General features: G+C 39.5%; 1 protein-coding gene across 15 annotated transcripts in view; it reads right to left on the reverse strand.

The window, feature by feature from the left end:
- The window catches only part of LETM2 (leucine zipper and EF-hand containing transmembrane protein 2), a 41740-nt gene that overhangs the window by 6595 nt on the left and 7228 nt on the right, over window positions 1-27917 (reverse strand). For all 15 annotated transcript variants that reach the window (XR_013169217.1, XR_013169216.1, XM_077144721.1 and 12 more), the window contains 3 exons: window positions 20959-21096; window positions 19944-20144; window positions 18661-18780 (listed from right to left, as the gene is read on the reverse strand). Coding sequence is in view for 13 of the 15 variants with exons in the window: in XM_077144721.1 (XP_077000836.1) it covers window positions 18661-18780; window positions 19944-20144; window positions 20959-21096 (459 nt within the window). In the remaining 2 variants the exon portion in view is untranslated. The remainder of the gene's footprint in view (window positions 1-18660; window positions 18781-19943; window positions 20145-20958; window positions 21097-27917) is intronic.

Genomic DNA, 27917 nt, shown 5'->3' on the forward strand with positions numbered 1-27917 from the left:
AGGTTTCAGGACTTATCTTATACCAGGGACCCATCTGGAGGTTGTAGGTTTCTAGAAAGTTACCCTAGTGCATGCAACCTTTGTAGAATTTTATATATTGCCTGTAGGTGTTCTTTAGGATTGGCTGGAAAGGGTTTGTCAAGTTATGAGAGGTACCAGTGTCTAACTGAAGCTTGCATAAGAGTGACCTCCAGAGTAGCCTCTTGACTCTATTTTGAACTCTCCCAGCCACTGATAATGTATTAATTACACTTCTTTCCCCCCTTTTAGTAAGGATGGAATTGTTGATCTCATGGTGCCAGGACCAGATTCATCCCTGAGAGTCATCTTCCATGTCACCAGGGAGACTTTCATCCCTGAATATCATGTCCCATGTAAGAGAAGGGCAATGATTTCACTTGCAGATTTGGGCTTAGAGAGACTGAGGCCACATCTGAGCAACAAAAGAGGACCTCCAGAAGTACCTCTTTAGGCATGCCTATAGGTAGTCTAAGCTTTTCCTCTACCTACATAAGCTTCACAAGAGTAAGCCTCAGGGGCGGGCCATGGTGGCTCAGTGGCAGAATTCTCCCCTGCCATGCCAATCAATTCCCGGTGCCTACCCATGCAAACAAAAAAAAAAAAAGGAAGAGTAAACCTCAGGTTCAAGGGCATGACCTATTGATTTGGGTGTCCCTAAAGTTTGACACAGTATCAGGGGATTCCAAGATGGTAATGTTTACTAGTTCTATATTCTTTCTCCCATCCCTCAAGGACCTTTGCCAATATTTTTTTATTATCTGCTTAATATACTCTAGGATGTATCCAGACATTATAATAATCTATACAGGATTAAAGGATCTCTTTCTTATTCTGGGCCCCCTGTGTTTCAGTTGTTCAACTGAGCTGACCAGACAGGTTTAGTTAAATTATGTGCTATAGAAAAAGTAGGTTCTGAACAAAATAAATCTTTCTTCCTTTGGTCTCAAAGAGTAAGTGTGATTCTAAAATATAGACAATGTTTTCCTTACCCTTGTGTTCTGAATTACTTTAATCCTGACCCAACTGACTTCATTCTTTTTTTTTCTTCCTTTTTGCACTATTTTTTAATTAATTTAAAAAATTTTAAAAAATATGTAACAACAAACCAAACACAAACATTCTTAACTTATGATCATTCCGTTCTACATATATAATCAGTAATTCACAATATCATCAGATAGTTGCATATTCATCATGATCATTTCTTAGAACATCTGTATCAATTCAGAAAAAGAAATAAAAAGACAACAGAAAAAAATTCATACATACTGTACCCTTACCCCTATTATTTATTTTTATTCCATATGTTTTATTCATCCGTTGATAAGGTAGATAAAAGGAGCATCAGACACAAGGTTTTCACAATCACACAGTCACATTGTGAAAGCTATATCATTATTCGATCATCCTCAAGAAACATGGCTACTGGAACACAGCTCTACATTTTCAGGCAGTTCCCTCCAGCCTCTCCGCTACATCTTGAACAACAAGATGATATCTACTTAATGCATAAGAACAACCTCCAGGATAACCTCTCGACTCTGTTTGGAATCTCTCAGCCATTGCCACTTTGTCTCATTTCACTCTTCCCCCTTTTGGTCGAGAAGGTTTTCTCAATCCCTTGGTGCTAAGTCTCAGCTCATTCTAGGGTTTTTCTCAATCCCTTGATGCTGAGTGACAGCTCATTCTAGGATTTCTGTCCCACGTTGCCAGGAAGGTCCACACCCCTGGGAGTCATGTCCCATGTAGACAGGGGGAGAGTGGTAAGATTGCTTGTTGTGTTGGCTGGAGAGAGAGGCCACATCTGAGCAACAAAAGAGGCTCTCTTGGGGGTGACTCTTAGGCCGAAATTTTAAGTAGACTTGACCTATCCTTTGTGGGGTTAAGTTTCATATGAACAAACCCCAAGACTGGGGGCTCAGCCTATAGCTTTGGTTGTCCACACTGCTTGTGAGAATATCAAGAATTCGACTTGGGGAAGTTGAATTTCTCCCCGTTCTCACCATTTCCCGAAGGGGGCTTTGCAAATACTTTTCCACTCACTGATCGAATCACTCTGGGATTCATCAGGGCATCACCCTGGACAAACCAAATCTCATGTCCTACCTGAGATTCCAAGTACTTATGGTGTTCAATCAAACTATCTAAATAAGTTATATTAGGAAATGCACTAGTCAAAATATAAATTTTGTACCAAATAAACATTTTTTGCTTTAATCTCACACATAAGGTGACAGTTTAAAATATTAATTACCATCTATTTTTAGCACCTTGCAATAATGACATTCCTTTATTCTTCCTCATGCAAAAGCATTTTTAAAATTTGTACATTTAGTCACTATTATTATACGCTCTAGGCATTCCTAGATTATACCATCTCAATCTTTAACATCTATCTTTCTGATTTCATTTATGCCCCCAGCCCCCCTCCCTCTATCATTCTCACATGCAGCTTCATTCAGTGTTTTAACATAATTGTATTACAGTTAGGTAGTATTGTGCTGCCCATTTCTGAGTTTTTGTATTCAGTTGTTAGGCCTAATTTCAAGTAGACTTGACCTATCCTTTGTGGGGTTAAGTTTCATATGAGCAAACCCCAAGATTAGGGGCTCAGCCTATTGCTTTGGTTGTCCCCACTGCTTGTGAGAATATCAAGAAAGGAATGAGAATTTTAATAGGAGTTATTTGGGTTTAAAGTATTGACGCTTTCAGTTAAAATACGAATAGGTTACCTAAGGGAAAATTTTTTTTTAATTTTAAAAACATTTTTATTGTAAAATATAACACATATACAAAGCAAAGAAAGAAAGAAGGTTGAGGGAAAATACTAAACATGTTACCAAAGCTAACAGGCTACCTTGGTTTGGGCACTAACTGGGAAGGCAGCCCCAGATGGGCCACAGTATGCTAAGGCTCAGATTAGCCAGGTAGGTTCGCACAGGTGACAGGCCTTGCATTATTGTTTTGCTCAGACTCTGACAGGACCCATAGCAGGCAGCTCTCTAAGATGGCCCCCAAGATTCCAGGCCCCAGATGTGCACACACCGCTCAGTTATTCAAACACTAATGCAAGTTCAGCTATGAAGGGATTTTGCAGATGTAATTAAGGCCCCAAGTCAACTGATCCTAACATAGGGAAATCAATGAAGTTGGGCCTCACCTAGTTACATAAGCCATTTAAATCTGGGGCTAGAGGTCAGAAATAGAAGCCACAGACTTGAAGCACGCGGGGGATTTGGCATGTTTGAGAAGTTATCTGTTGTTGTCTTTAGATGGAGGGGGCCGTACGAGATAAGGAGTTGTAGCCCAGGGTTGACAGCCAGCAAGGAAATAGGGACCTCAGTCCTACAGCTGTGAGGAATTGAATTTGGGCAAAAATTTGGATGATCTGCGAAGTTGCCTCCAGAAAGGAATATGCCCTGCGTTTCTGACATACATAGCTGTGAGCTAATAAATGGATGTTGTCTTACGCTACAAAGATTATGGTAATTTGTTACATAGCAATAGAAAACTATCTCAGTCAAGATGAAAAATCAATCTGGTTTCTTTAGTGTCCCATTGCACACCAATCTGCATTGCTGTTTAGCCAATAGCCCAATTAAATAAGGCACATTAGGTAAAATGACTCACAAACAATAGAAATCACCAAATAAGGGCTGCAAAGAGTAGAGGAGAAAGTCCTAGCAAAAAGGGTCCAGGACAGGCACAATCCCACTCCGGGGATGCTCAGCTCTGTGCCCATATACCCAAGGGCCATGTCCCCCAGACCCCTGCACACCAAGGCCTGCCCCGCAGACCCATGCACACCAGGGCCCTGCCACCCAGATCCACACACCAGTGCAGCCACATCCTCCCTGCCGGACACACATATCCCTGCACAGACCTCTCGACCTCTGCAGCCCCACCCCTTCCCTGCACATGTGCACACCCTTGCCCCACCCCACGACACATGTGCCCTCCCACACCTGGTGGTGCTCTTGAGCACATCTGTGCCATATAGCTTCTGCCCTGCACAAGCGGGCACCCCTCCCACACCACACCCCTGCAGCTGCAGACCCATGCCAAGGCCCTGCCCACCCATCATCACCCACCCCTGACACATCCCACAACTTCTGTGACCTGTGCCCTGCCCCTACACACTCATGCATCTGTATCCTGGCTCCCCTGAACACCTCCTACTGTGCAAGGACACACCTGCACCCCAACCTCCCTGTGCCCTGTACCCCACACCCTGACACACATGACCCACATGCTTCATGCATCCATCTGCATTCTACCCACATACCAGCCCCAGCACAGCTGCTCAACCGCCCCATCCACTTCCTACTATGCCCTAACCCTGTGACCCCCATGCCACATCCTGCTTCTGTGCTCCAGGGCCTGCCTAAACTGTACCTCACCCCCATGGCCCCCACACCACACATCCACAACCCTGTGACCCACACCCCACACTCACAGACACCAGCATAGAGTCCCCGACCCATGCATATACCTATACTGCAACCTGTCACTGGACCATTGTGCCCCTCCCCACACCCTGCATCCTGCTCCATACCTGTCCTGCAAATACAAAGCTTTAGACTACTGAAGGAAATCAACATTCAAAGTAACCCTATTGAGATATTTATATGCTGCGGAGAAAACAGAAGATCACTAACCATATGAAAATGCAGTCAGATACAGTCTAGTCTAATGACCAAATTAAAGCCATAGGAGAAACAGACTTGGAATAACTAATCAAAGATGCCCCTATAACTTTATTAAATAAAATCAGTGGGATGGCTAATGACATAAAGGAGAACAAGAAGACAATAGAAAAGCATTAAGTGGAACTGAAAGCATAAATAGAAAAATAGCATATATCACAGAGATTAAAGATGCTATACACCAAATCAAAAATATACTTGAGACACAACAACAGACTTGAAGAGGCAGGAGAAAGAATAAGTGAACTAGAGGACAGGACAACTGATTTTAAAAACATAAAAAAGAAAATAACCAAAAAGATGGAAAATTTTGAATTGGATCTCAGGGAAATGATGGACAAAACAAAGCATTCAAATATAAGAATCATTGGTGTCCCAGAAGGAAAAGAGAAGAGTAAAGGGCTAGGCAGATTAGCTGAAGATATAATGGGGGAAAACTTCCCAACCTTTACAAAAGACATAAATATCCAAATTAAAAAAGCCCAATGAACTTTAAATAGAATAAATCCAAATAGGTCTTCCCCAAGATACATACTAATCAGTTTGCTAAATGTTGATGAGAAGCAGAAAATCATGAACGTGACAACAGTAAAACAAACTACATACAAGGGAAATGACGTAAGACTGAGTTTGGACCACTCAAAGCACTGTGGAGGCAAGAAGGCAGTGGTATGATATATTTAACATCCTGAAAGAGAAAGACTTCCAGCCAAGAAATCTGTACTTCAAAACTGAGAGAGAGAGATTAAAATTTCCACAGACAAAAGATGAGAGAATATGTCAATAAGCAACCAGCTCTACAAAAAATACTAAAGGGAATTCTGTCAGCTGAAAAAAAAGGCAGGAGCAGGAGGTCTGGAGGAGGACACAGAATTGAAGAGTTCCAGTAAGGGTAACCTAAAGGATAAAAAGAGGAAGAGGGAAAAGAACATATAGATCTGACAAGTAAATCCAAAGGATAAGACAGTGGATTCAAGAAACGCCTTTACTGTAATAACTTTGAACGTTAACAGACTAAACTTACCAATTAAAAGATACAGATTGGCAATCTATATGCTGCTTACAAGAGACTCATCTTAGACACAAGGATACACATAGACTGAAAATGAAAGTATGGAAAAAGATGTTCCATGCAAGCTGTAACCAAAAGAAAGCAGAAATAGCCATACTAATATCAGATAAAATAGAATAAATGTAAAGACATCATAAGAGACAAAGAAGGATACTATATATTAGTAAAAGGGACAATTAACCAAAAAGAAATAACAATAATGTCTATGCTCCCAATCAAGGAGCTCCAAAGTGACAGACGTTAGCAAAACTGAAGGAAGCGATAGATGTTTCAACAATAACAGTAGGATTCGTCAATGTAGACAGAACAATCAGACAGAGGATCAACAAGAAAACAGAGAACTTAAACAATTTGATAAATGAATTAGATCTAACAGACATATATAGGTCATTACACCCCAAAACATTCAGGTATACATTCCCCAGAGTAGATCATATGCTGGGACACAAAACAAGTCTTTATAAATTTAAAAATATTGAAAGTATCCAAAGCACTTTCTCTGACCACAATGGAGTGAAGCTGGAAATCAATAACCACCAAAGAACAAGAACTTTAACAAATATATGGAGATTAAATAACACATTCTTATATAATGAGTGGGTCAAAGAAGAAATTGCCAGAGAAATCAGTAACTATTTGGAGGTGAATGAAAATGAGAACACAACATATCAGAACTTATGGGATGTGGCAAAGGCTGTGCTGAGAGTGAAATTCATTGCCCTAAAAGCCTATATTAAAAAAGAAGAAAGAGCAAAAACTGACGACTTAACTGCAGACATGGAGGAACTTGAAAAAGAACAGCAAACTAACCCCAAAGCAAATAGAAGAAGAGAATTAACAAAAAGTAAAGCAGAGATAAATGAATGGTAGGACAAAAGAAACAATAGGAAAAATCGATAAAACTAAAAGTTCAACAAAGGAGTAGAACATACGGAATAAAAATAAATAATAGGGGGAACAAATGATAAAATAAATTTAGTTTGAAATGCTAGTGATCAATGAAAGCAAGGGGTAAGGGGTATGATAGATATAATCTTTTTTTTTCTTTCCTGTGTTCGTTTTATTTCTTTTTCTGAATCAATGCAAATGTTCTAAGAAATGATGAATATGCAACTAAGTGATAATATTGTGAATTACTGATTATGTATGTTGATATTTTATTTTGTTTCTTAATTTTTTAATTAATAAATAAATTTTAAAAATAAAAAAACTAGAAGTTCATTCTTCAAGAAAATCAATAAAAGTGATAGACCACTAGCAAGGCTGATAAAGAAAAAAAGAAAGGGTACAAATAAACAAAATCAGAAATGAGAGGGGAGTCATTACCACAGATCCTGAAGAAATTAAAAAAAAAATTGTAAGAGCATACTATGGACAACTATACCCAAGAAACTAGACAACTTAGATGAAATGGACAAATTCCTGGAATCACACAAACAAGCTACACTGACTTAAGAAGAAATAGAAAATCTCAATAAACTAATCACAAGCAAAGAGATTCAAACAATCACCAAAAATCTTCCTACAAAGAAAAGCCCAGGGCCAGAGGCTTCACAAAGGAAACTTATCAAACATTCCAAAAAGAACTAACACCAATCCTGCTCAAACTTTTCCAAAAAAATTGAGGAAAAAGGAATACTACCTAACTCATTTGATGAAGCTAACGTCAACTTAATACCAAAACCACATGAAGCTGCTACAAGAAAGAAAACTACCGACCAATCTCCCTAGTGAACATAGATACAAACATTCTCCACATAATATTAGCATATAGAATCCAACAGAACATTAAAAGAATTATACACCACAACCAAGTGAGGTTTTTTATACCAGGAATGCAAGGATGGTTCAACACAAGAAAATCAGTTAATATAATACAGCACATTAATAAATCGAAAGGGAAAAATCATATGATCATCTTGATTGATGCTGAAAAAGCATCCAACAAAATTCAACATACTTTTCTGATAAAAATACTTCAAAAACTGGGAATCAAAGGTAACTTTCTCAATATGATAAAAGATACATATGAAAAACTCATAGCCAGCATTGTACTCAATGTTGAGAGGCTGGAAGCTTTCCCCCTAAGATCAGGAATGCGACAAGGATGCCCTCTGTCACCACTATTATTCAACATTGTACTAGAAGTTCTAGCCAGAGCAATCTAGAAGGAAAAAGAAAGAAAAGGCATCCAAACTGGAAAGGAAGAAGTAAAACTTTCATTTGTAGATGACATGATACTATACTTGGAAAATGCTGAGAAATCTACAATAAAGTTACTTGAGCTAATAAATTCAGCAATGTGGCGTGATATAAATATTGTGCAAAAATCAGTAATGTTTTTATACACAAGCAGTGACCTAACTGGAGAGTCAATCAAGGAAAAAAATCCATTCAAAATAGCAACTAAAAAATCATGTATCTAGGAATGAACTTAACTAGGGATGTAAAGGACTTGTACATAGAGAACTACATAACATTAGATAGAAGATTAAATGTAATTAAGAATGCAATTCTCCCCAAATTGATCTATAAATTCAACACAGTACCAATCAAAATTCCATCAATCTACTTTGAAAACTTGGAAAAGCTAGTTACCACATTTATCTGGAAGGGAAAGAGACCCCAAATTACTAAAAGCATCTGAAGAATGAAGGGGGAGGATTAACATACCCAATTTAAAAACTTAGTATAAAGCCATAGTGGTCAAAACAGCAAGGAACTGGCACAAAGATAGAAGTATTGACCAAGGGAATAGAATTGAGAGTGCAGAAACAGATCACTAAATCTATGGTAAACTGATCTTCAACAAGGCCCCCAAATCCACTGGGAAAAAGTAGTCTTTTCAAAAAATGGGCATGGGAGAACTGGATATCAATAGCTAAAAAGACTGAAAGAGGAGCCTTATCCTATACCCCATATAAAAATTAACTCAAATTGAATCAAACACCTAAACATAAGAACCAGTACCATAAAGCATCCATAGGAAGACATAGGGAAACATCTTCAAGATCTAGTAATAGGAAGTAGCTTCCTAAACCCAAAACACAAGCAACAAAGGAAAAGATAGATAAATGGGAACTCCTCAAAATCATAAGCTTTTTTTTTTTTTTTTTGGTTGCATGGTCTGAGAATCGATCCTGGGTCTCCCACATGAAAGGGAGTCATTCTAACCAATGAACTACTCATGCACCCTAATCATATGCTTTTATGTCTCAAAGACTTTGTCAAAAGATGAAGAGGCAACCAACTCGATGGGAGAAAATATTTGGAAATCACATATCAGATAAAGGTTTGATAGCCTGTATACATAAAGAAATCACACATCTCAACAACAAAAGAACAAGCAACCCAATTATAAAGTGGGCTAGAGATATGAATGTTCATTTTTCTGAAGAACAAATACAGATAGCTAAAAAGTATATGAAGAAATGCTCATTCTCATTAGATATAAGGAAAATGCATAAAGACTGTACCATTCACGCCCACGTAATGGCTGCTAGTAAACAAACAGACAACTACAAATGTTGGCAAGAATGTGGAGAAATAAGGACAATTATGCACCGCTGGTGGGAATGTATAATGGTACAGTCACTACAGAAGATAGTCTGGCGGTGTATTACAGGGTTCGCTAGAGAAACAGAATCAACAGGAAACACTTGCAAATATTAAATTTATAAAAGTGTCTCACATAACCGTGGGAATGCAGAGTCCAAAATTCGGAGGGCAGGCTGTGAAGCTGATGATTCTGATGGAAGGTCTGGATGAACTTCACAGGAGAGGTTCACCGGCCAAAGCAGGAAGAGAGCCTGTCTCTTCTGAATCTTCCTTAAAAGGCTTCCAGTGATTAAATTAAGCATCACTCATTGCAGAAGACATGCCCCTTGGCTGATTACAAATGCAAGCAGCTGTGGATGCAGCTGACATGATCATGATTTAATTCTATGAAATGTCCTTATCGCAACAGATAGGCCAGCACTTGCCCAACCAGACAAACAGGCACCACCACTTGGCCAAGTTGACACATGAAACTGACCATGACAGTCCACCCCCGTTAACTTGGCAGCTATACATATCACCTTAAACCATACCTAATTCCTAAATAAAAAACAATAAAACATACAGTTTTTTCTTTCACTTAAAAATACTTGACTGTCCTGCATATAAATGGAAACACATCAAATCTCTTCAGAATAGGGTGCAAGTCCTTGTGTAATATTCATTCTTAAGCTTGATATCTTATAACTTAATAGCATAACATGAACAAAACAGCATTACAGTCCTTGTTCCTGTAACTAATCACGTGGTCGTAGTTCATATTTATCACTACCTTCTTCCACTACCCATTCCACGTTCCCTTTATCCTCAGCAAGCACTCAGCTGACCATGGTTCTTTGCCTGGCAGGATGACCCAAACCTTCATGCCTGAAGTTTCAGAGCCATTGGTAGTCCTGCATGGATTGGGTCGTTGCAGTTTTCCATTGACTTTAATCACAGGGCATGGTAGTACTAAAAGATGCCCTAGGGGACCTCATATATTCCAAGAAAACTCTTCTTTACCCCCATTGTGTAGTTGCAGTCCTATTTCCCCCTGATCATCAGGGTCAATCACCCCAGCCAATAATGTAATCCCCTTCTTGGCTTGTTGATCCAGGGGCATGATAAGCCCAAAGTGACCAGGTGGTAGTCTTAGATTCCAGCTCAATGGAATCACTGTTGTTTTTCCTGGTGGAAGCACTCCCCATTTTGGAACGAAAACCTGTAGACCAGCAGAGCTCAGGGTTACAGGGACAGGAAGCAAAAATTTTTCTAGTGGATCTCTAGGGGTAATAGTGCGTGGTACCACTCCCATTTCTACCCCTTGATTCCTGAATCCATGGATCCTGGCTATAGAAAAAACAGCACCATACAGCGGATGCTGATTCAGAGCATACACAGCTTCCTAGAGAACATTATCCCAGCCTTCAAGGAATTGTCACCTAGTTGCCACTGTAATTGAGTTTTCAAAAGGCCATTCCACCATTCTATCAATCCAGCTGCTTCTAGATGATGGGGAACATGGTAAGACCAGAGAATTCCATGAGCATGTGCCCGTTCCTGTACTTGATTTGCTGTGAAGTGTGTTCCTTGATCAGAAGCAATGCTGTGTGGAATACCCTGATGATGGATAAGGCATTCTGTAAGCCCACGGATGGTAGTTTTGGCAGAAGCATTGTGTGCAGGGAAAGTAAATCGAGTACATGCCTATTCCAGTTAGAACAAATCACTGCCCCTTCTATGAAGGGAGTGGTCCAATGTAATCAACCTGCCACCAAGTAGCTGGCTGGTCACCTCGGGGAATGGTGTCATATTGGGGGCTGAGTCTGAGTCTCTGCTGCTGGCAGATTGGGCACTAAGCAGTGGCTGTAGCCAGGTCAGCCTTGGTGAGTGGAAGTCCATGTTGCTGAGCCCATGCATAACCTCCATCACTACCACCATGACCACTTTGTTCATGGCCCACTGGGCAATGACAGGAGTTGCTGGGGAAAGAGGCTGACTGGTATCCACAGAAAGGGTCATCTTATCCACTTGATTATTAAAACCTTCTTCTGCTGAAGTCACCCTCTGGTGTGCATTCCCATGGGACACAAATATGCTCATGTTTTTAGCCCACTCAGAAAGGTCTATCCACATACTTCTTCCCCAGACATTTTTGTCACCAATTTTCCAATCATGGTCTTTCCAAGTCCCTGACCATCCAGACAAACCATTAGCAACAGTTCATGAGTCAGTAAACAAATGCACATCTGGCCATTCTCCTTCCAAGCAAAATGAACAACCGGGTGCACTGCTCAAAGTTCTGCCCACTGGGAGGATTTCCCCTTGCCACTGTCCTTCAAGGGTACCCCAGAAAGGGGCTGTAGTGCTGCAGCTGTCCACTTTTGGGAGGTACCTGTGTATCATGCTGAACCATCTGTAACCAGGCCCAAGTTTTCTCTTCCTCAGTCAATTCATTGTAAAGAACTCCCCAAGAGGCCATAGCTCTGGTCTGGGAAAGAGAAGGTAATGTGGCAGGAGCGGAAACCATGGGCATTTGGGCCACTTCCTCATGTAACTTACTTGTGCCTTCAGGACCTACTCTGGCCCAATCTCATATATACCATTTTCATTGTACGATAGAGTGCTGCTGTGCACACCCAACTTTATGGTTTGGTGGGTCAGACAACACCCAGCTCATGATAGGCAGCTCAGGTCTCATGGTAACTTGGTGTCCCATGGCTAAGCGTTCAGTCTCTAGAGTAGCAGACCCAGTAGCAGGCCAAAAGCTGTTTCTCAAAAGGAGAGTAGTTATCTGCAGCAGATGGTAAGGCTTTGCTCCAAAACCCTAAGGGTCTGCATTGTGATTCGCCTATAGGGGCCTACCAAAGGCTCCAAACAGCATCTCTATTTGCCACTGACACTTCCAGTACCATTGGATCTGCTGGATCATATGGCCCAAGTGGCAGAGCAGCTTGTACAGCAGCCTGGACCTATTGCAGAGCCTCCTTTTGTTCAGATCCCCACTCAAAATTAGCAGCTTTTCTGTTCACTCAATAAATGGGTCGGAGTAGCACACCCAAATGAGGAATATGTTGTCGCCAAAATCCAAAGAAACGAACTAGGTGTTGTGCCTCTTTTTTGGTCGTACAAGGGGCCAGATGCAGCAATTTATCTTCACCTTAGAAGGGATATCTCGACATGCCCCGCACCACTGGACACCTAGAAATCTCACTGAGGTGGAAGGCCCCTGTATTTTTGTTGGATTTATCTCCCATCCTCTGACACGCAAATGCCTTACCAGTAAGTCTAGAGTAGTTGCTACTTCTTGGTCACTAGGGCCAATCAACATGATATCATCAATATAATGGACCAGTGAGATGTCTTATGGGAGGGAGAAACGATCAAGGTCCCTGCAGACAAGATTATGACATAGGGCTAGAGAGTTGATATACCCCTGAGGTAGGACAGTGAAAGTATATTGCTGACCTTGCCAGCTGAAAGCAAACTGTTTCTGGTGGTCCTTACTAACAGGTATTGAGAAAAAAGCATTTTCCAGATCAATAGGTGCCTACCAGGTACCAAGGAATGTATTGATTTCCTCAAGCAATGACACCACATCTAGAACAGTAGCCACAATTGGAGTTACCACCTGGTTGAGCTTACGATAATCCACTGTTATCCTCCAAGACCCATCTGTTTTCTGCACAGGCCAAATAGGAGAGCTGAATGGGGATGTGGTGGGAATCACCACTCCTGCATCCTTCAAGTACTTAAGAGTGGCAGTAATCTCTGCAATCCCTACAGGAATCTGGTACTGCTTCTGATTTACTATTTTGCTAGGTAGGGGCAGTTCTAGTGGCTTCCACTTGGCCTTTCCCACCATAATAGCCCTCACTGCATGAGTTAGAGAGCCACTGTGGGGATTCTGCCAGTGTTCAGTTATGTCTATTCCAATTATACATTCTGGAACTGGGGAAATAAGTACAGTACGAGTCTGGGGGCCAACTGGACCCACTGTGAGATGAACCTGAGCTAAAACTCCATTGATCACCTGGCCTCCATAAGCCCCCACTCTGACTGGTGGACCCTGGAATTTTGGGTCCCCTGGAATTAATGTCACTTCTGAACCAGTGTCTAATAATCCCCGACATATCTGACTATTTCCTTTTCCCAATGCACAGTTACCCTGGTAAAAGGCCATTGGTCTCCTTGGGGAAGGCTTGGAGGAAGAGTAACAGTATAAATTTGTGGCAGTGTAACAGGTTTCTCCCCCAAAGGGACCTGGCCTCCCCTTCATTCAAGGGGCTCTGGGTCTGTAAACTGTCTCAAGTCTGGAATTGGTTAAGGGGCCATGACTCTGTGTTTTTGTAATTCAGGTTAGACTTCTGTTCACTTGACCTAGAGCTCTTTTGCTTATACAGCTTGAACAAGAATGGAGTAGACTGCCCATGTATTGTATTTCTAGGTACCCCATGATTTACTAGCCAATGCCACAAATCTCTGCAAGTCATATAATTTTGACTCCTGCTTTGAGTTTGCTGTCTATTATAATAGCTATGTTCACCCTGTCTTTGGCAATTAAGTGCTGCCACCTGGCTTCTGCCAACTCAGAATCTGGTCATCCCCATTGTGTTTAAGGATTCCAGCCCAGTGACAGCAGTTCCTACAGTAAAGAGCAACTACAGAGCTCTTCAGGGATGATGGCACTAGTCTCACAAATTTATTTCTCACTGTTCTGGTAAAAGGTACATCTTTCGGACATTCCTTCGGTGTAAGAGCAGGTTTTACATGATAAATCCACCCTAACATTCCAATCTCTCTAAGCCTCTGGATCCCCTCATCTATGTTATAGCAGTGCAGTTCTGGCATTTCAACCTCAGGTAATGTTAGCCATCTTTTGATCCATGTTTCAACCAACTATCCAAAAAACTATTAGTACCTTTCCTAACCCCTACTCTAACACTGAATGCAGAATCTTTGCTTCATGGACCCATATCAACAAATTCAGCCTGATCCAGCCTTATATTCCTCCCACCATTATCCCACACCCTTAAAATCCATTGCCACACATATTCCCCTGATTTCTATCTATATAAATTGGAAAACTCATGCAGTTCCTTTGGATTATAGTATACCTCCTCATGTGTGATACTTTGTATCTCACCTTTAGGGGCCTGTTGGGACTTTAGTCTAGTTATAGGTCTGGAAGAAATGAGGGGTGGTGGGGGTGGGTCATGAAAAGAATTAGAAATATCTTCCAAGGCATTTGCTTCAGGGCATTCATTTGCAGTTTCATCTGGTATAACAGGATTAATCACTCTAGGGCTAATCCCTTCAGGAGGAGGTTGGGTAGCCAACTCCTCAAGGCAGACTGGAGGTGGGGTGGCTATGTCCTCAGGGCAGACTATTACAGGGTTATCTAGAGAAGACTCAGCATGATCTAGGGTTTCAACCTCACCCCCAACATCATTATCAATCCATATATCACCATCCCATTTTTCAGGTTCCCACTCCTTTCCAATCAGTGCCCTCACTTTAACGGCAGACACCATGCAACATTGAGGTTTCAATTTAGGTTGTAAAGTTCCTACTCTAACAATAAGATTCTGAGTCTGATTTTCAGAGATCTCAAGTCTATGGCTACAGGAAATAAGATTTTCTTTTAGGATACTCATAGAAACTTCTATATCTGTCAGATGGCACTTAAGCTTCTAGTTTGAAGGCTTAAGCCCATTCCTTTCACTCCTTAATGTAGCCAGTGTATCTAACAACCAACCAACATCTCTATACCTCTTATTTCCACAAAACTCCATAAAGGTGTCAAAAATATTATCTTCCAGAGCCTAGCTTTGTACAAGCGAAGCATTAGGAGAATCGAATGGTGACATTTTGACTTTCTCTTTTGCCAACGCAGTCCATGGATTGGGAGTGTCATTCTGATCATGGGAATCAGAGTCCTTAGTGCCTTTGAGTCCAGTCAGAGTAGAAAACCATTCATAAAAACTCATTTTTAAGTTTCTGCTTCTTGAGAACTACTCCTGGTACCAAGTTGTATTAGTGTTCTCTAGAGAAATAGAATCAACAGGAAACACTCACAAATAGAAAATTTATAAAAGTGTCTCATGAAACCATGGGAACAGAGTCCAAAATCCACAGGGCAGGCTGTGAGGCTGACTATTCCAAAGGAGGGTCTGGATAAGCTCCACAGGAGAGGCTCGACGGCCAAAGCAGGAAGAGAGCCTGTCTCTTCTGAATCCTCCTTAAAAGGCTTCCAGTGATTAGATTAAGCATCACACACTGCAGAAGACACACCCCTTGGCTGATTACAAATGGAATCAGCTGTGGATGCAGCGGACGTGATTATGATTTAATTCTATGAAATGTCCTCATCACAACAGACAGGCCAGCACTTGCCCAACCAGATAAACAAGTAACACCACTTGGCCAAGTTGATACATGAACCTGACCATGACAGGTGGTTCCTCAGAAAACTAAATATCAAGTTGCCCTATGACCCAGCAATACCACTACTTGGTATATACCCAGAAGAGCTGAAGGCAGTGACACAGAGACTTTCACAGTGACGTTTATAGCAGCACTAATCACAATCGCTAAAAGATGGAAACAATCCAAGTGCCCATCAACAAACGAGTGGATTAACAAAATGTGATATGTGCATACAGTGGAGTATTATGCAGCAGTAAGATGAAATGACATACTAAACCATATAGCAAGATGCATGAGTCTTGAGGACATAATGCTGAGTGAAATAAGCCAGACACAAAAGGACAGATACTGTATGATTCCACTTTTATGACCATGATAAAGGCAAAATCAGAGGCTTATAATACAGAATATCAGGAACTTAAAGATACACAGAAGCTTGAGATAGGTGCAGTAAGCTAATAAAGTTGAACTCAATTGTAAGGGAATAGACAAAAGTCAAGGCAGTTCACTAGTGGCTCTATAAATAATATTGCCATATTGAAGTTGAACATGACTGAAAGGGGTTGTATAGACCTACATGTGACACTGATTAATATTACAAATATAAATAAGTTCTTGCATGAACTACTGCAAAGGTATGAATCTTGTACAAAGAGTGTTTAATTTCAGGATATAAGGGGGAAAATTGCATGCTCTGGGCTGTTTAACAGAAAAACATCAATAGTAGCACAGCAATATCATAGGTACATAGCTGGGGGAGGGACAAGAGTTAGACGGACGTTTGGATTTTCTATTTGGTGAATGTGTGTTTATTGGCTATCTTTCTCTTGGGAACAATGAGATTATCTAAAATTGAGTGTTGATGGACTGTTGACTGGACACTATACTTGAGGCCCCATAGATGGAGGTGGCTGAGAGATCCACTGACTGAGAGGTAGATTAGCAAGCGATGGTGTAAACATGATAGAACATGGAGCTGCTACAGGGGAAGTGGGGTTGTGGAGCATTTAGTGATGTGGATGAACCTGTGGGACATTCGGTGAGGCAGGATAGGCCAGAGACAAAGGGGCAAATGTATGATCTCATTTAGAAAATACTTACAGGAAAATTGGGGCCTGGATTGTTAGCTCATAAAGCGGTCACATTTAGTCCAGAGTGGTAATTGTGATTTTGGGATTTTGAGGGTCTGTTTTATATATGTATAACCCGGTATTTAGAGATAATAATGAAGCCAATCAGGTAGGGTTTAAGGTAATCCAGAGTACAGGGGTAAGGAAGACATTGCCTATATTTTAGAACTTCACATACTCTTTGAGACCAAAGGAAGAAAGCTTTATTATGTCCAGAACCTAGGTTTTCTCTAGCACATAATCTAATCCAACCTATCTGGATAGATAATTTAAACAATCCAAACCCAGGGAACCCAGAATAAGAATGAGGCCTTTAATCCTGAATAGCCTAATGTAATGCCTGGATATATCCCAGAGCATATTAAGCTGATAATCAAAAAGTGTTGGCAAAGTCCCTTGAGGGATGGGAGAAAAACTAAGGAACTATTAAACTTCACCATCAGAGAAACCACAGATACTGTGCCAAACATTAGGGGCGCCCAAGTCAATATGCTAAGTCCTTGATCTTCACGCTTGCTCTTGTGAAGCTTATTTAGGTAGCGGAGAAGCTTAGCCTATCTATAGGTATGCCTAAGAGTTATGTCTGGAGGACCTCTTTTGTTTCTCAGATGTGGCCTCACTCTCTCTAAGCCCAACACTGTAAGTGAAATCATTACTCTCCCCACTACATGGGACATGACATCCAGGGGTGAAAGTCTCCCTGGCGTGTGGGAAATGACTCCCAGGGGATGAGTCTGGCCCTGACAATGCAGGATCAACAGTTCCATCCTTGACCAAAAGGGGGAAAAGAAGTGTAACTAATAAAATATCAGTGGCTGAGAGAGTTCAAATAGTCGAGAGGCTACTATGGAGTTCACTCTTATGCAAGCCTCAGTTAGACATTGCTACCTATCATAAGTTGCCAAACCCATTCCTGTAGATCTTAAAGAACACCTAGGGTGTTATACAATATTCTACCAAGGTTCCAAGTACGAGGGTAACTTTCCAGAAACCTACAACCTCCTGATAGGCCCCTGGTCCAGATAAGTCCTGAAACCTAGAAGGCCCAGCCTTTCCAGAACATCAGTTAGTTCCATCCCCCTACCCCATATTATTGACAGCCCTTCTAACATGAAAAGGTTAGAATGGCCATAGCCCAAATGCCCCTAAAGGTGGGACAGAAAGATCAAAGCTGATGATGGAGTTATACAGAGAAAGTTAAGGTTTAACAAACAAATACAGTTGCTGAATTATTATACTGATATTTCTTTTAGTCTTCGGTACCTTAGAGCAGCTAGAAGTAAAAACCTAAAATTGTGGAATTTTAACTCATATCAAACTCTGAAATCTGTTCTTACAACTAATTGTTGTGCTGTGCCTTGAAATTTATCACTTTTTTGTATATATGTTATTTTTCACAAAAAAGAAAAATATTTATGGTGATGATAAAAAAATGTTTATTCCTTCTAGCCTCCTATATTCTGGAGTAGCCAGATGGAAAATCTAAGATGATGGTATCGTAGCCCATGACAAACTCTGGGATCTGTCCTGTAACTACTAGTTGAAGGATGCTTTAAAAACTATTGCTTTTTTCTTTCTTTGCTTTTTATATATATTATATTAAACAATAAAAAAAAGTTTTAAAAAACATTCTTGGAAATTTGTTTTTCGTATATATTTTATATTACACAATTAAAAAAAGTTAAGATGATACCAAAAAAATAATAAATAAATCACTAAAACAAACAAAAATAAAATAAAAGGGCCCAGGAAAGCTGCTACTTGCCTCTGTTAGCTGTTGCCGTAGTTGTTTCTCAGTGAGACCCAATGATCTCATCCCTCGGGCCCTACAGGCAGCTTGTAGTTCTGACACACTCAAAGCACTTACCCCTTCTTTGGCAATTATCTGAAAGAAATGTAAAGAATGGTGTTGGTTCTTTAGGTTACAATTTAATGTAATCCTACAATCCAGCATATTGGGGGAAGCACAGGGTCTTCTGCTTTGATTCTCTGTTGCCTGCATTGCTGCAAAGTTCAGGAGCCTAAAAAACCAACGTGACTCAGGAAGTAGCAGCTGAAATGAAGGGTATCCTGCCAACAGGTACCAATAATATGAGAAATGTTTACATAACTTGTCAGCAACATTTGGACACCAAAGTAATTTCCCCTCTTGATTTGCATTCCCGTTTGTGATCTTTCTACTCCTTTTCCCTTTCATGGCAGCTGTAGGAGTCATTGAGGAATATTTCACATGAAAAGCTTTCAATGTACCCTTTGTGGCAAGTCACAGTGTCCTTCTTCCCCTGTGTCCCCTACCACAAACCTGGGAATGGCCCTAACTCTCTGGATCATAAAATTCCCTCAAGAAATAATTTAATACAGCTTCTCCTTGGTATGACCTAGAACTACGGTTCTTCGGAGAACATACTATTGATTCCAAAGTTCTGAAAGCAACAATTGAAACCTAAATGGGGCTGATGGGATCATGCTCTCAATTCTGGAAAACCTGCTCCATCAGGCAGAATGCTTTCAAGCAGCTGATATCAGATTCAAGAGACATTCTTTCCATCTTTTTCAAGAGTCTGATTAGTAGTTATAGTCCAAGCAGTTCCTTTCTTCTACAAGATGTCTAAGCTCTACTTTTTCTCCCAGTATTAAGCTTCCTCTTAGGCCAACTCCATCAGCAGAATGGTTACTTTGGCACCTGCTCCACAGGAGCAGAGATGCAGAGGTAGAGCACTCTCCTTGGCAGTGCAATGTCAGGAACTATTTACTTCCCAACAGGTCCTAACTGCTTTAGATTAGTCCCAGCTAATACATCCAAATGACCAGCTCCTTATGATGGCCTTCTCAAGGAAATAGGGCAGAGCATGACAATGCCTAAAATGAGTAATTGAGGTTCAGATGTTATGGTAATAGTTGTTTAAGCCACTCTTTTTGTCAGAATCTGTTGATGACGAGACACAACAGAAAATACTGTACTTCATTTCAAAACTATCCTAAAGATAGCCAATTCTTATTACCTACCAAGGCCTTACTAATTCCCTACAGCTATAGTTAAGTACTTACTTCATCATCTGCTTTTATAGACCTCAGTTTCATCAGGAGCTGAAAGCGGAGCAAATTATTGGTTCCAAAGGCCTGCAATTCTAGCAGTTTGCAAAGGGCAACCAGCTGAGGTCGATCTAAGTGCTCCAGAGTTAGCTCATCCTCAAATAGTTTGGAAAAGCGAATTATCTCCTTTGTGCTGGGTGTGTGGCCTGTCTGGACCTAGGTAGTGGGACAAAGAGGTTTAATTAAAATGTATTTCTTACTTAATTGAGCTTTCCAGTAGAGAACTTGAAAGAGACGTCAAAGCTTTTATGGGCTTTCTCTCATATCTAGGCCCTGTGGTACAAAGAGGAGTAAAGACATCTGTCTGAAATCAGCCTAAACCAACTGAAGAATCAAGAGTAAAGCAAAAGTCTGATTCTAATTCTATTGTTCTGTCCAAGAAGTTATCAAGGTCTCCAACACATTAGTTAAGATAACCTTTTCTGCAAAGGACTAGAGTGGATTACTCAAACCTAAGTGTTTACAATAATCTATGACTTAGATATCTGCAATTTCAACAATGGGAAAAATCTGAAAGATCCATGATCACATGTATTTCTCATATCACTCCCAACTCAGAAATTCTTTGGTATGATATTAAAGATTGACACCTATTAATATTTTAAATAAAAATAGTTCTAAGCTGTTGATAACAAGGAAAATTTTGGACAAGAATGACAGATGGAAAAAGATTGTCGGTACATCTAAAGATGAAGGAGACATAATTAGAGAAAGTAACCAAATCAGACAATGTTAGAACTAGAAGACCCCTTACGGATAGCAAAACTTTGGTTACTAAATACATTCCAAAGGCCCAGTAAAACAAGCTGTTCAATTCCATAGAACCTTTAATTTGGACTTGTATGTGTTTCAGCTCTAACCAGGTAAATAATTGCTGCATTCTTAATTCTTTGCAAAGCCACTAAGTCTTTGATTTTTTTTTCTTTGTGGAATTTCGTTGGGTCTATTAAAAAAAAAAAAAGCTCGACACCTGTTTTATATAGAATGAGAACTGTGTAGAAGCATCTCCCAAATTGGCTCTGTTCCTCCTTGCCATTTCTGCAACTGTTTCTTGTAGAAATTTTGCTAGTTCCAATTTTGCAGCCATTTTCTTTTTCTGTTTTTCTTCCTTAATAGTAGAAAAGGAAAAAGTTCATTAATCCTTTATAATGGCAACTTGGTAAAGATGGAGAAAAGTAACCTTTTTTCCTACTTATCTCTAAATTTATATATTAATATTAATAATACTATTTTAATCTCTATTTTATATATTAATATTATCAGGCCTAACTGAATGGGTTTTTTGAAGACCGGAGCAAATAAAAAGTAGCCTCTATTTCCAGCTTGTCTCCTAAATCTCACATTTTAGTTCTCATTATTACAATAATCAAAAACATCTGATAGATCTACAATGTCATCTCAGTGGGAGACTTTGCCATTGTTTAGAATAAGATACCATTTCCAAACTTTGTACAAACCGTCTAGGCTGTTAGTCGAGCCAACACATGATCCAAGTCAGTTGACATTTTACTTTACAAAGACACACAGAAATTCTCTCTGCCCTAAAGCAAAGGACAGTTTAAGTGATACAGTGAGTTCAATGCTATAATAGAGATATGAGCAAAGCATTATACAAAAGAGAATTAAACGTACATACTTAAGATACTATCTTGACTAGTATTACTTAATCCTTATTCATCGTCGAAATGCACCATAGTAGCATTTTCAAAATAGCCATGTCAGGACTTGTGGGCATGGAAAGGAAGAAGAATCTGTATTTTTAAGAGTTGTCCAAGAGATTTTAATGATCAGCCAATCATACAAACCACTGTTTTTTTTTTTATTATTAATTAACGGAAAAAAATACCATTCTACATATGCAATCAGTAATTCTTAACATCATCACATAGATGCATGATCATCGTTTCTTAGTACATTTGCATCGGTTTAGAAGAACTAGCAACACAACAGAAAAAGATATAGAATGTTAATATAGAGAAAAGAAATAAAAGTAATAATAATAGTAAAAAACAAAACAAAACAAAACAAAAAACCTATAGCTCAGATGCAGCTTCATTCAGTGTTTTAACATAATTACATTACAATTAGGTATTATTGTGCTGTCCATTTTTGAGTTTTTGTATTGAGTCCTGTTGCACAGTCTGTATCCCTTCAGCTCCAATTACCCATTATCTTACCCTGTTTCTAACTCCTGCTGGACTCTGTTACCAATGACATATTCCAAGTTTATTCTCGGATGTCCGTTCACATCAGTGGGACCATACAGTATTTGTCCTTTAGTTTTTGGCTGGACTCACTCAGCATAATGTTCTCTAGGTCCATCCATGTTATTACATGCTTCATAAGTTTATCTTGTCTTAAAGCTGCATAATATTCCATCATATGTATATACTACAGTTTGTTTAGCCATTCTTCTGTTGATGGACACGAACCACTGGTTTTAAAGAGATCTTAAAAGACTCAGCCAAAAATTACACAATGGCAATATCCTGGTTTGAACCTATTTAGTTATCCATTTATTAATCCATATTCATCCATCCATTCATTGAGCTTCTACCATGCTAGGTATTGGGAATAAAACAGATAGGAATTCTTGTTCTTGTGAAACTCCTGGTCTAGCAGAAGAGACAAACATAAATGATCACTGATAAAACAATGATTCACAAAATTTAAAAATCTAATGGATAGGTACTATGAGAAAGAAATACATGGCACTGTGAGCCAATGTAAGTAGGAAGTCTGGGTTTCTCTCTCTCTCTCTGTCTCTTTCCTTCCCTTCTCCTATCTCCCTCTCTCTTCATTCCTCCCTTCAAACAAAGCAAACAAGAAAGTATTTTCTAAGATTGTGCCATGATGTGTATATGTATGTTTGGAGAATGAGTAGTATTGAGGAGAAGGGTGATATTTTAGATAAATTACTTCCTCTATTCCTCAATATTCCTGTATTCACTAATGCCTTCCTTGGAATGCCATGATCTTAACTCCAGATCTTGATTATTTTAAATGTAAGTAAATTTAACTATTGTCAGGCAGGTAATTAAATATTGAGATTTGATTTTACATCTCAAATCTATCTTAAAATCTTTATTCCTACTGCCTCTTTTGCAATTCAAGCTCTATCATCTTCCCTTGGATTATTGCAAAAGCATCCCAGCTAATTTCCCTGTTTTGGTGCTGCCCTCTCCAATCCTTCTTGCCAGTAAGATTATATTCCTGAAACACATCTAGTTGTGTTCCAACCCTCTTAAAATTTCACATTCCATGACTCACTACTGTTAAAGTCTAAATTCCTTAGGTACTAAATATTTTCCAACCTGACCCCAACATATCATTTCTGTCCCATCTCCCACCACTGATCTCCTTGTACTCCCTACTGGAACTACAAAGAACCAAGCACTGAGATGCTGAGTTCTTTGTATGCAGTCTGGTTATTCCCTTGAACTTCGGATATTTGTGTGATACCTGAAACTCAGAGCTAGATTTCTGCAGCTATGTAAGTGAGCATTACCCCATATAAGAACTGTTAAAAACATTGAAAAAGTGATCATCCTTCAATTAGAGATATGAATGAAGCTGATCTGGGTAAGACCAAGGTAAATCAGATTAAAAGGTAAAGAATGATAATGACTATATTTTAAAACTTCAACTTCTGTGTGAGACAAAGGAAGAGATGTTTATTTGGTGCAAACTTTTTATTTTCAGTAGCATGTTATTTAATTCAGCATGTATGGTCACCTTATTTGAACACCATAACTTCATGGAAACTTGAATAGGGAGTGAGATCTTGTTGGTTTGTACAGTTTGGGGTGATGTGCTGATACATCCCAGAATAATCTGGGCAGAAGATTAAAAAGTATTTGCAAAAAGAATTATTCCAAAGATATGATTCTTGTATAAAGAGTGTTTAAGTCCAGGGTACAGAGGTAAAACTGCTATTGCATGCTATGAGCTATGTTCAAAAGGAAACCATCAGCACTACCACAGCAACAGCAGAGGTAAGTAATGTGGGGAGGGACAAGAGTTAAGAGGAGGTTTAGATTTCCTATTTGGCAAGAGTGTGTTTATTAGTTTTCTCTCTCTTGGGAACAATGAAATTATCTAAAATTGAGAATGGTGATGGACTGTGGACTATCATAACCTGCCAACCTCCAACCAGGACCATTCCAGCCAATCTGAAAGAACACCTAGGGCAACTTATAAGATTCCACAAGATTTCCATGCTAGAGTAACTTTCCAGAAAAGCCATGTTTTAATCTACATCCCATTTCATAAAGGCAGAATAATCCCTATTCAACACTGTATGTTTGAAACTGTGATCAGCTCATCTCCCTGGAGATGTGATTTAATCAAGAGTGGTTGTTAAACTGGATTAGGTGATGACATGTCTCCACCCATTTGAGTGGGTCTTGATAGGTTTCTGGAGTCCTATAAAAGAGGAAACATTTTGGAGAATGAAGAGTGACTAGATTTTTGATACGCTCACAAGCAGTGGGGACAACCAAATCAATAGGCAGAGTCCTTGATCTTGGGGTTCAATCCTATGGTCGACATAGCCATGAGAAGCAGAGAACCCACAAGCCAGCGACCTTTGGAGACGAAGAAGGAAAGCGCCTCCTAGGGAGCTTCATAAAACAGGAAGCCAGGAGAGAAAGCTAGCAGATGACGCCTTGCTCGCCATGTGTCCTTCCAGCCAAGAGAAAAACTGTGACTGTGTTCGCCATGTGCCTTCTCACTTGAGAGAGAAACCCTGAACTTCATCGGCCTTCTTGAACCAAGGTATCTTTCCCTGGATGCCTTTGATTGGACATTTCTATAAACTTGTTGAAATTGGGTCATTTTCTTGGCCCTAGAACTGCAAACTAGTAACTTATTAAATTCTCCTTTCTAAAAGCCACTCCATTTCTGGTATATTGCATTTCTGCAGCTAGCAAACTACAACATCTTGCAAGCACTGGGAAATGCCAATTTGATGGGCCAGGCCCTCAATCTTGGGGCTTACATTTACGAAACTTATTCCTGCAAAAGAGAAGCTAAGCCTACTTATGATTATGCCTAAGAGTCACCTCCAGAGAATCCCTTTGTTGCTCGCATATGGCCTCTCTCACTAAGCCAACTCTGCAGGTGAACTTACTTCCCTCCCCCCTAACATGGGACATGGCTTTCCAGGGGTATAAATCTCCCTGGAAACGTGGGGCATGACCTCCAAGATGAGCCTGTCCCTGACATTGTGGGTTTGAGAAAACCTTCTTAACCAAAAAGGCAAAGATAAATGAAATAAAATAAAGTTTCAGTGGCTGAGAGATTTCAAATAGAGTCCAGAGGTCATTCTGGAGGTTATCCTTATGTAGTATTCAATTTTGGGGGTATTGGAGGAGCTAGAGGAGAATACCTGAAACCTTTGAACTATACTTCAATAGCCTTCATTCTTGAAGATGACTGAATAACTATAGAGCTTTTAACGTGTGACCATGTGACTGCAAAAGCTTGTGACTGACCCTCCCTTTATCCAGTGTATGGACAAATGAATAAGAAAAAAAAAAGATAAATAATAAATAAACAATAGAGGACATGGAATGTTTTGGGTGTTCTTTTATACTTTTATTCTTACTTTCGGTTTTTTTTTTGATTAATGAAAATGTTACAAAATCAATTTTGATGACGAATGCTCAGCTATATAATGATACTGTGATCCACTGATTGTACAATTGGGACGATTATATGGTATGCGAACATGTATCTCGATAAAATTACATTAAAAAAAAAGAATCAAGCAATGGTCCCCCAACTAGGTCATCCTATTTTACACCATTAAGCCATTTTAAGTGTTATTTCTATCTATAATGTCTTTCACACATTGTACAGTAAAATTCTTCTCACTCTTTTTTTAAAAAAATATTTTTATTGGTAAATCTTCCCACATGTACACTGCATACATGGTGTACAATCAATGACTTGCAATATCATCACCTAGTTCTGTATTTATCACCATGATCATTTTTTAAAACATCTGTATCACTCCAGACAAAGAAATAAAAAGAAAAAAGAACTTATACATACCATACCCCTTACCCCCACCTCTCATTAAACAATAGTATTTCCATCTACCTAACTTATTTTACCCTTTTCCCCTTCTATTATTTATTTATTCTTTGTCCGTATTTTTCTGCTCATATGTCTATACCCTGGATAAAAGGAGCAACAGACACAAAGTTTTCACAATCCCACAGTCACATTGTAAAAATTATATCTTTATATACTCATCTTCAAGAATCAAGGCTACTGTAACACAGTTCGGTAGTTTCAGGTACTTCCCTCCAGCCACTCTGCTACAACATAAACTAAATATATATATATATATTTTTATGTATATAACACATAAGAATAACCTCCAGGATAACCTCTCGACTCTGTTTGAAATCTCTCAGCCACTGAAACTTTGTCTCATTTCTCTCTTCCCCCTTTTAATCAAGAAGGTTTTCTCAATCCTTCTTGAGAACTGGGTTCCAGTTCATTCCAGGACTTCTGTCCCACATTACCAGGGAGATTGACACCCCTGGGAGTCATGTTCCACATAGGGGGGGAGGGCAGTGAGTTCACCTGCTGAGTTGGCTTAGAGAGAGAGAGACTATATCTTAGAAACAAAAGAGGTTCCCTGAGGATGACTCTTAGGCCTAATTTTAAGTAGGCTCAGCCTGTCCTTTACAGGAATAAGTTTCATAGGGTTGAACCCCAAGATTGAGGACTCGGCCTATTGATTTGGTTGTCCTCACTGTTTGTGAGCATATCAAAAATCTAGTCACTCTTAATGAGATGAAGTGTCAATGGCTGAGAGATTCCAGAGTCGAGAGGTTATCCTGGAGGTTATTCTTACACATTAAGCAGATATCACCTTGTTAGTCAAGATGTAATGGAGAGGCTGGAGGGAACTGCCTGAAAATGCAGAGCTGTGTTCCAGTAGCCATGTTTCTTGAAGATGATTGTATAATGATACAGTTTTCACAGTGTGAATGTGTGATTGTGAAAACCTTGTGTCTGATGCTCCTTTTATCTACCTTGTCAACAGACGAGTAGAACATATGGAATAAAAATAAATAATAGGGGGAACAAATGTTAAAATAAATTTAGTTTGAAATGCTAGTGATCAATGAAAGCAAGGGGTAAGGGGTATGGTATGTATAATCTTTTTTTTTTCTGTTTTCGTTTTATTTCTTTTTCTGTTGTCTCTTTATTTTTTATTTCTTTTTCTGAATTGATGCAAGTGTTCTAAGAAATGATGAATACGCAACTAAGTGATGATATTGTGAATTACTGATTATATATGTAGAACAGGATGATCACATGTTAATGTTTCAGTTCGTTTCTTGTTAATTTTTTTAAAATTAATAAATAAATACATTAAAAAATTTAAAAAAATCTAGTCACTCGAAGTCTTAGCTCAAAAATTACTTCTCCTGTAAAACATTTCCCAATCTTACTAAGTTAAAAGATTTTGTCCTTTTCTGGTGCCTGGTTCATACTTCCATATCAATATCCAGTAGAGGGTCTGGCACAGGATGGAGAGAGTGAAGGAGCTGTCTACGTTTTCTGGCCCATCACTTTCACAGTGACCATCATGCTCAGGAGGGGACCCTTTATTCATGGATTACTCATAGTATTGAAGGTTCTGCTTGGCTAAATCATACCTACTTAGTTGAGTAGCAGGCTAAATCGTACCTACTGTTCAACTAATTACTGCAGTAACAGTTGATTTCTGTTTTTTTACATTTTTAGTAATTAAAAACAAGTTACAATAAGGGGGTACAAGGGTAGTTCAGTGGTAGAATTCTCGCCTGCCATGCAGGAGACCCAGGTTCAAGTCCTGGTCCATGCAATTCCCATACAAACAAGCAAACAAACAAACAAACAAAAAGCCAACTAAACAAAATTTCA

The sequence above is a fragment of the Tamandua tetradactyla genome, chromosome 26 (assembly GCF_023851605.1).
Source record: "Tamandua tetradactyla isolate mTamTet1 chromosome 26, mTamTet1.pri, whole genome shotgun sequence".
NCBI lineage: Eukaryota > Metazoa > Chordata > Mammalia > Pilosa > Myrmecophagidae > Tamandua > Tamandua tetradactyla.